Below are 16,779 nucleotides of genomic sequence, written 5' to 3'. Positions count from 1 at the left end.
AATTACCAAATATTGTAGTACAGATAAGAACGTAACGAACGGAAAGAGCGTAAGCGGCATAGAGTTGGATTTTTAGTGTTAAGTGTCAAGTGTAAGTGTAGATGTTGCCAAACTGCTTTTCACGCAGGCTAATAGAAATAAATAAATAATAGAAAATAGGGATTCAGAGACTGTTTTGTTTAAGTTATGAATACGATCTAGACGATTCGATTAGCCTTAATGTTGAATCGATTTACTTAAAAATCGTATTGAAATGAATCGATACAAAAAATCGTTAGATCGTGTACACTTCAATAGATCTTCATAAAAATCAAATCGTGATGGCATCCCTAATTTGACTAGCTGACAGCAATTGACAGATCACAGCTCCGCCGTAAGTCGTGAATAGAGTTGTAGGATTTGGTCGATCCTGTATTTTAAACTTTCTTCAATTTATTTTCTGTCCACAATAGGTGAGTAATCAATGCAATAATGTTTTAATGTGTAAAAGTAATGTTAATGACTAGCTTTCTGTGTTATTCTAATGCGCTCGTCTATTTATAGACAATTTGTCGCAACGCCGCTGCCCGCCGCCGCCGCCGCCGTATATACGTAGTGGAGTCTTTGTAAAAATGGATTTCAAAATGCATGAATATACTCATGCTGTGGTTGGCAAAGTGACACCACCTTTGCGAATTACTGACAAGGCAGATTTCAACGACGCACGACGCCAACACGATTGTTACTTGAGACTTCTCAGGGAGTTAAATGTAGACGTGGTGGAGTTGGACTTGGGTGGCACCTTTCCCGGCAACGTTGTTCTTGAAGATATAGCGATCATCTGTCACGGCATAGCGCTCCTACCAAAACCTGTGGCTAGTGGGGACGAGTACAAAGTAAGTACTTCAAACAAGCACTCATGTTGTCACTCTTAGTTACTGAACCACATGTTTCTGACTTGACCAATATTTTAATTGATATTCTTGTGAGTTAAAGAACTTTTTGAGTTAATTATGTTAATAATAAATGTAATCAGACTTAAGTAGTATCATGTCACATTTGTCTTTACAATGTGTGAATATTATATTGTGTAATAGTTTTACAGAAATTGTAAATAATTATTATCTTATTCAGTCATCAAAGTACCGACACGCTATGATGAACGATGGATGTACAAAACTTGATGAGCAAAGAGGACAAACATCAATGTTTGTCCTCTTTGCTCATATATAATTCTTTAATTTTTAATTTTTTACAATATAATAATATTGGATTGCTGTCCAGCACGACTCCCTCTGGCAAACTTTCGTCAAAGCTCAGTGCAAATCAATGCAGTTTCGAATTGATGATATATTAAGTATTTTCGTTTTCTCAATACTTTTTAATCAGCTGCCCCTTGCAATACTAGTTATAAATCTAAAAACTTATAGATGCAACTCGGATCTGATTATATTTTTTTTCAATAATGAATGGAGATTTAACCTAACTTTTGTAATCTCTTGAAATGGCCATTATTTAGCATTTAAATAATTTTTACAACAAACTATATGAATGGGAACGTTGAATTGTCTAAATTTATCATCATCTGACAGACAGTTATCACTATATGTTGCTATAAGGGCAAACATAAATCTGATGTATATATGATATGTAGAATATTTTAAAACTTTACATGTCTTGTTACTCAACTACAATACATTAAAAGTTAATTTCCCAAATAGGTGCCTATCATGGTTAATTAAACTGTGACCTAATTGGCTGTGGTGCTAATTGACACCTAGTCATGACCTGTTAATTAAAAGTTCAGTAGGTGTTATTGAGCCATTATTAGATATTACATTATGTGCTCTGTGGGAGGTGAAGTATAGGTTTACTGTGGTCATTTGATTATAATCATAATAGCCTTTATTGCTTAAACTTTACAGAGAGGTTACTTTTCTTTGTTCCTGACAAAAAATAAGCTCCTTAAGGAACTGTGGTGTATGCTGGGCCAGTGCCCTTTCACTGTTAAGATGAAAATTTTATATTTTTACTTTTGTATTTGTGTTACAATATGGAATAAAGTGCTTATTTACCCTGTCAATTTATAATGCTACCTTTTTTTACTACATATGTTTCATATTTTTTCTTATTAATTAAACTACAAACAAGCGAATATCTTAGGTTATTATTTGTGTACTTTATTTTATAGAGTATCTTCTTGAATTATTACTTGTTTAAGGGGGTAGTTGGATGGTTTTTAGCATGTTATGCAACAGAATTAACCCATGCCTCTGTATTGCCATGAGAATATTTATAAGACAGATTCAATGGTACAGGGTCAAGAGCATATCAAGCTTGACACTTAAGATTTAAATCCAACTCTATGCCGTCAATCTAAATAATAATGCACACACTCAACATAGCCCCGCACTAGCGAAACCCTGTGTTGCGTTTCCCATGGACACGCACTTAGACAACCACAAATTATTCTCAAACTGATGAGAGAAATAAATGTAGGCCATATAAATATTTCTCTCGACCTGGAAATCGAACCTGAGACCTCTGCGTGGCAGTCTAGCAGATATACTGATGAGTTTTACATCTATGTTTATATATGAGAATGAATGTTTGTCCTTTGTGCATTCTGTTATTAGTTATCTGGTAGCGATAACATTTTTGTGACTTGTTGTGCTCAAGTGTGGGCTTGTGAAAGTTTCAGAAGTATTCATCCTGCTGCGAGTTTCCTCTAAAGAGAGACTTAAGGCCATCTTTTGCAGAGCTAACGGGCACGCAGTTTTTACTTTCAATAACATTTCTACACATACTAAGTACAATTAATTAGAATTATTAAATATTACTGCCGTCAAGCAGTAATGTGAGCATTACTGTGTCCCAATAAAAATATCTCAGGATAACGGGCATAGTAGCAGTGATCCTTAGATCTTTGCAATTTAAAGCTCTGGATTGCAGACACATGACATTCGATAGCAATAGAAAAAGGAATATCTTTCTGTGGAGCCTGTCAATGAGTTTTTATTGTAGATATAGCTATGCGAAATTTGAAATTCTGTTGAATGCTGCAATATTTTTTCATTCTGTATAACTTTGTGCAAATGCGAAAGCTATGATATGAGAATTTTTGCTTTTGTAAATGTAGTGTGATATTGGAAATGAATGGAAATGAAACTTTATTTGTTATAATTATTAAAAACAAATATTGAACACAACGAAAAATTTCTTCAATCTAACAGAACTAGGACCTGTGTCTGTTGTCATTGCAATACCGCACATTGTCTTTATGCAGCATTTTACGTGTTCATGCGACATTTTTTAATTTTATAGTTCATGATCAGCAATCGCGCAGCGCACTCATGTCACGCCTACCGAATGTATCACTATTAGTACTAAATCAGAACTAATAAACGGTCTTAACAGTTAATAAGTGTAGGGAACACCATACAATCATAATATTAATTGAAAAGCAATATGACATAATTGTTTGCAAAATTGAACATTGCGTATATTTAGATGCGAAAAAGGAAACTCACTTCCAATATGTAAGTAACAATCGCGAAAACTTGAGAACTCTGAAAAGTGGTACTTTTATAAACTGCTAGTAGTAGTTATTCTGTTTCTCTTATACATACAGAAGAAATAAACAAGAAAACACATTTGTAATTGTTACAGTTGAAGAAAATTAGGGAGGTGCTAAAGAGCCTTGGTCAAACAATAATTGATGTGACAGACCCTGATGCCAAGATTGTAGGATCAGATGTGTTTTTTACTGGTAAGTTCCTCAAGTGAATTTGCTCAAACCAAGGTTGGGTTACTCATGTCTGTTCATCGATTTATTATAAAACTTTTTAAAACCTTAAGTATACAAGAATTATCGAACCCATAATCTAGAGTCAAGTTTGTTAAGCAGTGTCATGGAACTTTTTATTGGTTGCGTAATATGTGAAGATTTAATACATGAAACCTTTTTACCAACACAGTCTGTAATAGACGACGTGGTGATTAACTATAACCACTAATGATCGCAATTGAGGGAGTTAATTTAGTTAAACTAAAGAATAACCTGGACATTCCCTTCTACAAATCCCAGGACTTCTCAGAACTGATTATATTTGAATATGCATATCATTTATTGAAATTTGAGCACATTAGCAAGTAATTATTATTTCCTATTAAGTATTTGTTATTATTGTCTCAAAGCTCAAAAATACTTACGTATTTATAAATACTACATGAAACAATACATATTTTGGAATGTGTAGAAAATAAACATTAAAAAAAGAAATGTTATATGTATTGATGACGATATGGGTATATCCATACTAAGAAAACGATCATACTTTAGGTAAATTGACTCCTTCAATTCCCATCACTGATTATCAGTAAACTTAATTTTCTTTTTGTTTTATCCCAGTGAATAAATACATGGAGACCTTCTCTGTCGTCCTTATCGCACGTTGAAATCGATAATCACTAAACGAAAAAGTCAACTTATGAGAAAGGTTATTAAAGTTTCTGAAATTGAGTCTAAATTTGAATAAGCGAGAGTTTCTTTTAGTGACGGTGTCGTTATCAGGGTGCTTTATCATAAAACCATAATCGACATTTTTAGCGAAATTGAGTTATTAACATACTTGGAATGGGCGAAACGAGATCTACAATCCTCTATAAGCTGTTTTTTTTATATCTTATTTAGTTTGTTTTATTGTTAAGCAAATTCAGCGTACAGACATTTTTTAAAGAAAAAAACTTTAAGTGCCAATATCTCGAAGGCTCCAAAATGCAAATGCGTTGTTTATGACAAGGAGGGTACCGTACTAGCCAAGAACGTCTATGCGCAATGTAAATTACAACAATTAAAAATTTCGGTTGCGACATTTGCATTATTGCTAAATTTAAAATATTTGATAATTATGGGCTAGCGCTGACAGACGGACGGGAAGGCAGAAGACATTTTATTTATCTATGTATATTTTAGAGCATAAATTGAAATAAGGTAATAATTGCATTGGTCTAAGACCGACCTCGGAGCATCGCGGCGCATTTCTCTCTGCGTCGCGGAGCATTGAAATTTATACCTTATTTCAATTTTATAGTACAAAATATATATTGATAAATTTAATCACCTCAACCTTGCCGTCCGCCGTTTTACGCTGGCCATTACTGACAACACAAGCATTAGGTCGATAGAGTGTTAGCATTACTTCTCAGCAACTTATTGGCCCATGAGCTAGGACTAATAAACCTCTACAAGCATCAATTGTATATTTTACAGTTTTTGACGACCGCGGTGACCCAACGGTCTGCTTTATAGGCTTTGGATGAGACGGCTACGGGTGCGATTCCCGGTAGGACCAATTTGGAAATGAATTTTCCTAAATTGGTTCTGGTCTGGGTGTTCTGGGAAGTGCCGAGTGAATTCCGTTGTCCTGGTACTCATAGTACCAGGGAATTCCCCAGTTTGAGATCAGAAAATTGATGCGGTTGTCTGGCACATGATTATTATTATAGTATATTACGTAATTTGTTGAAACACCTTTCAGGACGCGAGTTCTTCGTAGGTATATCAGAGACTAGTAATGAAGCTGGAGCTAGTGCAGTGGCCGAAGCATTTCCAGAATTCCCATGCACACCCATCAAGGTACCAATAAATTTTGTCATTATTGTATTGATAGCTAGTTAGTAGGAAGTCAGCTAGATAGCATTGAAAGTTACTTGTGATAATATATAAGAATAGTGTATTACACTATGTAACAAATTTTCGAATTTAAATATGTAAAGAAGAGTAGCTATACCCCTGAAACTTAGCTCTTGTGACCGTCACGGTGGTATTTACATAGCTGTCTGTTTCTAAATTTGAGTATTTCCATAATCTCGCAAATCTACACATTTCTAAGTTCTTTGTCATCAATTTGTATAGTTTTGGTTGAAACATACTATACAGTGTTTTAAATCCGAAACCATAAAACATACAAGAAACTGTCTTAGGAACTATTAAGTCTGTTTTGTGAAAACAATTTTGATTAGAAAATTTTTTGGTCAAGCATGATTTGCCCATAAAATAATTTTTATGAAAAAATATTATATGAAATTTGACCAATTTCTGCTGTCCCAATTTTTTCGTCTTTAATTTCAAATTAAGCAAATTTCAACTTTTCTTTGACCTGACCACAAAAGCAAAGATTTTGCAGAGAAATAAAGTTTTTCATGTTTATATGTTAGAGCCAATTAGAAAATGATATTGGTAAATAAATATCGTGCTTTTTTCCAACATATGTTTAACAACACCAATGTCTTACTTAAATTTCCTGCAAAATGGACAATAAAAAATATAATATATTATGTATTTATTTATTAAGGTGGCGAAAGGAATGAAACATTTGAAAAAATACATCACTGTTGCGGGCCCTGATATACTTTGCGTCGGAGCAAGTAAAGATGCTAAAGAACTGCTTAAAAGGATGGAAAGAGAAGCCACATTCTCATATCAGACTCTGACTGTCCCTGAAGATGAAGCTGCTAATTGTCTCTATGTTAACGGAACACTTATACATAGGGCTATTGAAGAAATACCTGAATCATTCAAGGTGAGCCTATATTGGTTTATTTTAGAATACTATTACTCTCTGAGTGTTGGTCACGCCTTTGGTTTGCTAATTTTAAATCATCTCGGTTGCATATCCATAGAGTGCCAATGGTAGGATTTTGTACGTTTGGAGGTTTGTTAAAAATTAAGAGGAGTGGCTTGTGAGTGGCTAGTCTACGAGCTACTATTCAACTGTCATTGCAATTTTTTTCTACTAATTATAATATACAAAATACATTTGATTTATAGACTAAATTGCTGTTCAAATGAGATATAACTTGATATTGATATTTATATTTCCGCGGTACTTTACTAAGGCAACATTATTCGTTAGTGAATGATGAACGAATGAATCTGCCTTACTACTGACACTGGGACCACTGTCATTGTAATTAGATTTTAGCAGAATAACAAATATTATCATAATTGCAATATGATATCAGAGCTCTCTCAATGGAATTACAGTGACCAGTGGTTTCAAAAAAATTGTAGAATTGGGTGTCCCAGATGTTTGCGACAAGTAATTGGCATCCGAAAATAATTACAATGAAACGAATAAAGTTCGACGTATGTTATTATTCTGTTCGACGTTTATTAGTATGACATATGTTATTATATTAATTATCTTATTTTAAGTTAATCTGCCTCGGTGGCTGAACGGTTAACATGCCGATGATAACATGACTGCTACGCAGAGGTCCCATGTTCAATTCCCGGGCCGGGAGAAATATTTGTATGGGCTACATTTATTTGTCTCGTGAGTTTGGGTGTAATTTGTGGTTTTCTATGTGTGTGTCCACGGCACCCGCGACACAAGGTTTCCCTAGAGCGGAGCTATGTTGAGTGTGTGCGTTATTATTATTAATCATTCAAGGGACACAAAGTATAGATGCGACAACAGATTTCAGCAGAAGGTCACTCATTATTAGTTTTACTGAATTGTGGGCTGAAGGTTTTGTCCTATTGTATAGTTGCTTTTGTTGCATCGGTAAATACATCAACTCATGTTTAGATCTTTGTTACTTAAGCAAGGTCGAACAGATTTGTGTGTGGTACATTAATTTAGGTTTTGAAGGGTACTTTTATCCAAAGAAAACATATAATTAAGGTTTTTAAACCTGTTAATAAAAACTAATAGAATTTTGTTAATTTTTATAAATTGAATTTGTATATAAATTTCAGGTATTTTGCGAAAAGATCGACTTCGCTAGACGTTCTATCTGCTTCTCCGAATTGTCTAAAGTGTCGTGCGGTCTCAGTTCGTGTTGCTTGTTGGTAAGGAAATCTTAAGTGTTAACAACCTGAACAAATACATAATATACCTGGATTCTGGAACAAAATGGCACCGAAATTTGTACACAATTGCGTGAAAAATGTCCACTCCAATATTTGTATTTGCTTATTCCATGAGGGAATTTTCCAAATTGATTTCCTTAATTTTTCGTAAATAGTTAATGATAGGATAACAGCAAAGTACCAGCTGATGTGTTCAAAGATTTAGAAATCAGACATGCTTTCTGATGGTTCAGTTTACATTTTACATTATGAAAACTAATTGATATTGTATTAATCAGTTCTGAATTCGAAAATTAGAATCTCAGTACAATTTACAAGTTTACTGTAATGTATAAGTAAACATAATATATTAAAATAGTCTAAGAGTATACAAAATATTTAATTATTTTATGTGACGTCCTCTCCTCACGAAGGAAGGTAGACGAACATGGACTTTGTAATATTGATCGATGATAAAGAAATCGTTATGGATTCCTAGTGTTACAGCCCCAGACAGAAGCAGAAAATCTGTTCTTGTCTAGGTATCCAATAAAAGTAATAGACATATTGTTTCCTTAACAATTTTCTTTTTTAATTCCTATTCACAGGACCGGTCTTGCCACTGTTATCCAATGTCAAATACGTTAGCCAATATATTCGCTGTGTTATACAACAATCTCGCAATAAAAAATTGTTATTCAATGTATCATCGGTAATGTTTGGCTTAAAATGTTTGTATGTGTTGACTCAAATTGCCACAGTAGGCGATGCGATATGGCGACGCATTAAAACGAGCAATGCAACATAAACTTTATCTTCTACAAGATAGGTCATATTTCTTTGAATAAAAAATTAGTATGGAGTATTAAAAAAACGACCTCAAATGTCATTCATCCCCTAGTTTGCCACCCTTAGAGGACCACTTCTGAGGTATCTTCTTTCCAACAGCCGGAGATATCGTGTAACACACATACAAATAAAAAAACAGTCGAATTGAGAACCTCCTCCTTTTTTGAAGACGGTAAAAAGAAGATGCAAAATGCAATGTATATAGAACATATCTGCTAATAAATAGCACAAGCTGCTGACGGCAGGATATACTGTGCAGCACCGCTCGACGCACAAGTCGTCGGCAGCTTGAGCTGTCATGGACAATGTGCAGCTTAGCTTCTCAAATAAGGCATATTTCGGACTGCGTAGCGCTAACTAGAGGTACCATTACAATGTAGAACTTCGTTTCTTAATCAAAACAATGAAAAAGTTACGCTTTTGTTATTTTGCATTCAAAGTTATTTGTACTTTATTTTGTAAAGGATATGTTCTATATTACATTGTAAGATAAAATGTATGTCGAATTGCTTGTTTTAAGGTAGCGCAGCGTAATGTTACGCTACGGAAATTTTAGACAACTCCTATGTTAGCCATTCAATGGAGCATTTTAGATAATAAGGCATGTGACGATTCTCAACGTCAAAGGCGCGGGCGTAGCTCGATGTAGAATAAAAAAAAATTAAAAGTAACTTTCTAAAATGAAAATCTTTGTATTATAAATGGCAAAAAATCTGTTTGTTCTGTACCAATTGACGGAAAGTACCAATACTTGTCGAAGTTATTTTTTTTAATTCATGTGGAAAAAAAGGAATGTGTTACTATAAATATTAATACTTTAAATTTGTCGAACGGACACTGCAAAACTGCGGTACTTCTGCCTTACCTTAGTTAAAGTACTACCTTACGTAGAAATACCGCGATTTTGCGATAATTTGAGCAAAGTTGTTAGAATATAAAATTACTTTACAGTAGTGTAATCTGGTCGCTATCCTCCTTACAATTTTGAAGTCTCTCTTAAAAAACCCTTTATGGTGGTGGATATACAGAGTTTTTCAACAAGAACTTTGTTTTGTAAATCAAAATAAAATGATAAATTTAGATGATAATTATTCTAATTTTTATTGTATTAAAAAAAATATGGTTTTGCAACACGAACACAACATCACTACAGTTACAGATGTCGATTCTTTCATCAATGATTAAATCAGAAATATAGAAATTGTAATTAACTAATACAGGAATTATGCGATCGGGAAATTTGGTTTGCAATAAATTCATTGTTTCGGTGGCTGTGACTTGTGGCACCGTTTGCAAATTTCCCGATCGCATAATTTCACGAAATTCAGTCGTTAAGTGGCCATCTCGATCATGTGATTTAACACCGCTGGATTATTTTTTATGGGGTTATGTTAAAGACAGAGTCTATACGGAGCCAATAGAATCGATTGTAGCCTTAAAACTCAACATTTGTCAAAAAGTGATTAAAAACTTTGATGAAAGAATCGACATCTGTAACTGTGGTCGTGGTGGACATTTATCAGATATCATTTTTCATTCATAATTGCAAAACCTTACTTTTTTAAATACAATTAAAAATTTGAATCAATGTCATCTAAATTTATTGATTTTCAAAACAAAGCTCTTGTAGAAGAACCCTTTACAAAAATGCTTGGACAAAGATTAGTTTTTATATTTAAAAATATAAAGTGTAAAGCGCCATTCAATTCAAAGACATGGAAAATTTATCTTGACCCACACGCATTGTTTGTTTTTATTTTTTTTTTAAATATTTTACATTTACCTCATAGACTTAAAGCATAATTCCATACCCTAAGTTACAAGACTGATTTCCATAATTTGTATAATTGAGTAGTCCATTATTATAAATATAATTCCTTATGAAAAACTTTTCCATTTTGTTAATTTCAAGTTGCAAAAAAATGCTATCATTCCAATTTGAAATGTACCTGTGAGTACTTAAAGAACTTCAAATATAAGACGAAATTACCATCATTTTATAAGGTGATTTTATTTTTATTCACTCTGTTTGACGGTACTTATTTATGTGACTGTAACATAAAGGAAATGAGTACCTAATTCCTTTTCATTCCAAAATCTGTTAAAACTTGCATTTTGTTTTGCTGAGCGGTACTCACTAAACTTGGGTACTGGTATTTCCAAATACGTGGAATATCTTCCAAAAACATTTTTGTATTAAAATTAACATAGCTGTTGTAAGGTACATCTTATTCGTATTGATTCCAAAATCGGCTATATTAGCCATTATATACATGTATTTACTTCTATGTTTAAATACACATATTTAACATAAGTACTCGAATTCAGAAATCTTTTTGGAAATAACTAGAGGTATATCTTTCGAATAGCTTTCGTAATAAAATTACAACCGGGGATAAAGGCTATAAAAAAGGTGGTAGGGCGTATTAATAACCATTGATGCAAATAGCCATAAAAATAGATAGTACTATGCCTAAGACTAGAGCTAGATCCAGAGGGGATTTGAAAAACAGTCGAAGATCACCTGATGATATTGGCCGCTAAGCATTAGTGATGAATTATACAATATGGGAGATATAAACTTTAGGTTTAGTTAAATTAAAAATTGTGTTAGCTGGTGCCCGCGAGTTCGTCTGCGTAAAACAGGTACTTCGAGTGGCCTATTCTACTACTTGACAAATTATTGGTTCTCCATATTTACTTTCATACCCTATTTCACCTCCTTTAGGAGTCTTTAATAAGTTTGTAATTTTTTGTAAATTTATATTTTTTTGGTCTGTGGATTTTACACAAGAGGAATGGTTAATTTTTTAGAGGGCCGACCAAAGCTGTATATTCCAAAAAGATTTTAGTGAGTAAGCAATGTGTATTTGTACACTGTCAACCTACCTATCATCTCAAGATTATATGTGGTCGGGATGGATAAATAGATGTGCAAAAACCTATTAAATAAATTAAATCGCGTTTATCGCTTTTGTAATTTTATTGTAATGCACCGCGAAAGGTTAAAAACGTAATTGGGCTTTTGTAGTAAAATTCATAGTTGTAATGTATACGTAATCCGTATTGATTCCAAAAATCGGTTTTATTATCCAGTATATATACACATATATCATATATGTTATTTATATTTTAAGGTTTTGACTAAACAATCGCTGTTTAAGTACAAAAGTGGAATATCTTCCAAAAAGCTTTTGTAATAAAATGAACTTATTTGTAAGGTAGACTTTGCATTGACACATACAAATCTTTCTCTTAATGTTAATGATAACACTAGTATTATAATAATAGTACCGTTAATGAAAATGTCATTTTAATAAAATCATTACAATAATTACGCTGTGACTACTACACTATGTACAATAGATAATAAGTTGCCAATATATTATGTGCATATAAGTCATTATAACAAAAAGTTTCGAATAATCATTATAAAAGAACATATTTATACATTAGCTAAATTTATTGTTAAAAATATGAGTAGCGTTTGACATAACTGTTAGTTAGGTATGCTAGATTTCAATAAAGAAATGAAAATTATGCTCAGGTGCCTGTAAACTAAAAGGAATTTCTTAGGACCACGAACCACTGTCAGTTGTTTTCTAAGGGATTCACCACAATTTATTCAAACGAAATCGCCTTGAGGCGGTTAGAAAACCTTTATGTCTATGCGATAAGAGCGGAAAAGATGTTACGCGTTTCGCTTCGACTCGGAACGTCGTCACGATTCGGGCCGGCTGTAAACCCGGTTCGTATTGCGTCGGCGGCGCGTTATCCGTGTCGGTAAGTGTGGTGACTCCCTAAAACGTAGCCACATTGTGAGATAGAGATTTTTTTTTCCGGCTGCGTTTTAAACTTACCACAGATTTTTAAAAGTTTCCTCATCTTTACTGTTTTTATTAGGCATCTATTAATTTAATTTGAATAGTAGATTATAGCTGCGATTTGAGAATGTTTTTTTTTGCTAATGGCTTATATAAAAACCAAAGTTCTTTAATCTCAGAGCGGTTACACAGGGCGACTTTTAGCAGCACGTTTGCGGCGATTCAATCGTCATGCAGTGACGATGCAGTCGCAAGTCGCGAGTCTACAACCTCAAATGGCTTTGGTTGATTCCGTGTAATAATGAGAGTGTTGAATCAATCACTTTAGAAAACATATATAGTAAAATTGAGTATAGATAAAAAGTATAGTAAAATTACTATACCAATGAGTTTTTTATATCAACTGAACTAAATAGAACACGTATACTTATACGCTACACATTTTTCAAATGGCTTTAATTTTGTTTGTAAAAAATAAATTTTGAAATAAACAACTAAGCAAAATGAACCGTATTAGTACGGGAAGAATTAGAATTCGAGTTGAGGTAGTATAGACTCTTAGGCAACGATACAATCGTCATTTTTAATGATTCAACATAAACGACTGCATCGATGCAACCGCTTGATCTTGAAAGTCGCCTTGTGTAAACGCTCTCAGAACAGATGACAAAATCATTACGTTGTAAACTATTTAAAAACGTATTTTACGTGTTGTGTTAGATTAAATGTGATGTCAAAATATTTAATATATTAGAAAAAGAATATTATTTGTATGTCTTAATTTTTGTATTAATTATGTAAAAAAATATATTTAAAAGTTTTGTCGTGGGTATTGTGTAGTCAACATTTCGTTGTGGTAATTGAAACTTATTTATATTGTATTTGTATCGTTTAATGATTCATGCTTGTTGTTTTGTGATTTGTTACTTTTGTCTGTCCTGGAGCACAGGACGTGGAACTTAGTTCTTTGTATTTTCTTTTAATTACCCGTTAATTTATTTGGTGTCGTACTTGGCATGATCCCCAGACGAACTCTTTCACAAGGAACTTTTCAGCTGCTAGACCTTGTAGTTACGAAAATACTAGAGCCGGTAACGCACGATTATCGCCTTCGCAGTCACATTGGGTTAGACTAGCATCCCTGAACCCCCATTTACACAGCTTGTCTCTGTAGTGACCTACTTACCTGGGGATTCAGGGATGCTAATCCAATGTGCTTGGTGCCCCAACACAGTCCATGCAGCACTCGCTATTGTGCCCCTTGTGCTCTGTACTTAAAACCAGTAGAAGGGAAGATCTTTACGCTACCACGTATAACGCAGTCAAGCTGGCAACATACTATTCGAAGTCAATATAGTCCTATAATTATCTCGGTACAGAGTACTAAAAAACCGACGTCAAATGTGGAAGTGGTATAAGTTCTTCAAATTACTTCAAATCAAGGTACCCAACAAAAAAGAATCATCAAAATCTGTTCACAAATGCCGAGTTATCGCGTGACATACATACAGTTGAATTGAAAACCTCCTCCTTTTTTTGAAATCGTTTAAAAGTAAAAGAGCATCGACACGATAACAAGAAGCTCACCTTCGCGTTGTTGTGAAACAGACAAACAATGTCTCACTGTAAGTCAATAGTCTCACTAAAAAATTACTATTTCAACCTTAAATATGGAACTCCAAAAGCACAGTCTCTTTCATGTGGTAAGTACGATATCTAATGAAATAACCCAATTAAAAGAATTCTAGTGCTTGAATTTATTTAATATTATTTAAGTATTGCACAAATGCGCTACAAGCAAAATGTGTTCACGTATTAATCTTTGCACCTGAATACTTAGTAGGCATTCCTTGTTAGTATTAATTTCATAGATTATTTTGTTTAATGTTTATTACATAAGATTTACATTATTACATGCTTATTTATTGTATCTCAAGGGATATGTTGTCCTTTTTACATTTAAGAACATTAACCTAGTAGTAATTTGAAAAAAAAAACTATCGTCCTGAATGTATTGTCTTGGTCTCCTGTAAATGCTTCCAGTTGGAGAAGCCGGTGTTACTATTTTATTGGTCTTTGTACTACTACTATAACTCCATAAACATTATGTCAACACTTGAATGTGGAATAATTATGTTTAAAGTAGCAAGAAAATAAATACAATGTTGCAATATTATATGTACATACTGTTTTATTTCAGAACTCTCGTTGAGTTCTTAGCGAGATATTGTTATCCTATATTCGTTTTGATCCCTAGTACCCCAACAGTCCTAGCCAGATTATCTTCAAAAAGTATATAAAGCTCGTGAACATTGTCATGTAAAACAAGCTACGGAACTGCTCAATGCGTCCGGTCTCTTCGCTACAAATGGAACATGTAGAGTCCTGACTAGCTCCTTTTTTGACGAATTTTCTCGGGTACAATGAAAATTATCAATTTAGAGGAATTTAAAGGTCCGTTATATTTCTCTGTTAATTCCAATGTTACATTCCTCGACGACAATCTCGTTTGACAAGTTTCTACCTATGTACTTGCCCGCAAAATTGTACTTGTCCGCAAAATTCTAGTAATGTTTTTTTATTTTATCGAAGCTATAGACAAGTATAAAAAAAGGGAACTTCTACGTTTATAATCTTAGATACAAAAGTATTTTTTTCGGCTTCGGTAAAACATTTGCCGAGTCCGAAATTTCATTCGTTTACAATATTGCCGTTCTGACTTTTTCTGTGCAGCTCACGGTGAGTGCACATTCACAATGGTCTGCGGAACACAGAGCCGTAATGAATTAATTCATTATTATGTACGGGAGACTTTCGGAAGTAGAATGCGTCCCTTTCAGTGTTCAAGCGGGTTTATTCCGGTGCGACCCATAAAAATGACGTAGTTACTAGCTTGTGCAATATATTGTTGAAATGCAGTTATATGCTCCATGTTTTAGTTTTGTTCATGCTGATGAAATAGATATCTTCGTTCCTACCTACTTTCAAGGCGAGATATTTGGACGCGAGCTTGGATTTCAGTAGGTGAGGTGTCGAGGACCGCGTCTCGTGTACCGCAATCCGCGCGCTTACAATTAATATGAATAAAATAAGAACAGGCGGAGAAAATATGACACAGATTCGACGTTCACAAGCCCCTATGGCGACTGACGGGGCAACGGGCGGCGCGGCGAGTCGTTAAATCGCTGGGTAATTTTCAAGTTTTCGGTTAACTGTGAATTTACGTGAAATTAAGGAATTCCAAAAGCACAGTGTCTTTCATGTGCGTAAGTACGATATCTAATGAACTAACCCAATTAAAAGAATACTAGTGCTTGAATTTATTTAATATTATTTAAGTATTGCACAAATGCGCTATAAGCAAAATGTGTTCATGAATTAATCTTTGCCCCTGAATACTCAGTAGGCATTCCTTGTTAGTATTAATTTCATAGATTATTTTATTTAATGTTTATTACATAAGATTTACATTATTACATGCTTATTTTGTATCTCAAGGGATTGTTTGTCTTTTTTACAAAAAAAAACTCGTCCTGAATGTATTGTCTACTCAGTTGGCGATTTTATGAAATATAAAGACTAATTTATTGATAGATGCATATACATTATTTATCCAACCTAATTAAATTATTACAACCATAATTATGACACATCCGGTTTCAATTCCATCTGCGGCACGTGGTCGGGTTTCGATCACGGGCATTGACTTTTTATTTGTAAGGCAATGATCACGGGTGTTCTTTTGCTCTTGCGTGGCACAGCAGTTAGTACTATGCGCGCTTGATGAGGAGACTCCGGGTTCAATTCCAGATTTGGGTCAATTTAGGAAACGCACACTTTTAAATTGATTCTGTTCTGGATATTACCCTCAGAGTTATCGTTATTCTGGTATTAATGGTACAGAAAATTCCCTGGTTTGGGACCAAATAATTGGTGATTGTCTAGCATTATTAATATACCTAAATTTTTTCCCTAAAATGCACTAGCACATTCTTTGAGGAAATAGGGGGAGGCGAACCAGACACTCACGGTCCATCACATATACACACATATACCTAAAGTTAGCAGTAATTTACAGTTACTTATGAACTCAGTTTTTATTGTACCAATTTAAATTTATTTTTCTACCCAATGTTGTAATCATAATATCACATAATTTGTATACATCGTGAGTTTCTGTAATTGCCTTTTGTACTGCTTAAACACATTTGTCAAATAAGTTTAAGAATGCTGTTGAAACATTGTTCATTGAATAAAAAAAAAAAGAAA

At 33.7% G+C, this 16,779-nt stretch overlaps 1 protein-coding gene across 1 annotated transcript; it reads left to right on the top strand.

Annotated features, from left to right (window-relative positions):
• The first annotated feature begins 364 nt into the window (after positions 1 to 364).
• On the top strand, positions 365 to 8,179 carry LOC113228307 (N(G),N(G)-dimethylarginine dimethylaminohydrolase 1). Its single transcript, XM_026461569.1, has 6 exons — positions 365 to 452; positions 544 to 875; positions 3,649 to 3,748; positions 5,520 to 5,617; positions 6,336 to 6,563; positions 7,745 to 8,179. The coding sequence occupies exons 2-6, from the start codon at positions 612 to 614 to the stop codon at positions 7,850 to 7,852; spliced, it is 798 nt and encodes a 265-aa protein (XP_026317354.1). The 5' UTR covers positions 365 to 452; positions 544 to 611; the 3' UTR covers positions 7,853 to 8,179.
• The last annotated feature ends 8,600 nt before the right edge of the window (positions 8,180 to 16,779 follow it).

Source organism: Hyposmocoma kahamanoa, unplaced genomic scaffold, assembly GCF_003589595.1.
Source record: "Hyposmocoma kahamanoa isolate Upper Pololo Valley unplaced genomic scaffold, ASM358959v1 100021, whole genome shotgun sequence".
Taxonomy (NCBI): domain Eukaryota; kingdom Metazoa; phylum Arthropoda; class Insecta; order Lepidoptera; family Cosmopterigidae; genus Hyposmocoma; species Hyposmocoma kahamanoa.
Note: the sequence above shows the minus strand (reverse complement) of the source record. Positions and strands in the feature narration are given on the sequence as shown.

Bases quoted from the DNA above. Each gene is read 5' to 3' on its own strand.
- LOC113228307 (XM_026461569.1), top strand. From the start codon at position 612: ATGGATTTCAAAATGCATGAATATACTCATGCTGTGGTTGGCAAAGTG. The intron at 876-3,648 runs GTAAGTACTTCA...TAATTGTTACAG, and splicing joins CTAGTGGGGACGAGTACAAA to TTGAAGAAAATTAGGGAGGT. The intron at 3,749-5,519 runs GTAAGTTCCTCA...AACACCTTTCAG, and splicing joins ATCAGATGTGTTTTTTACTG to GACGCGAGTTCTTCGTAGGT.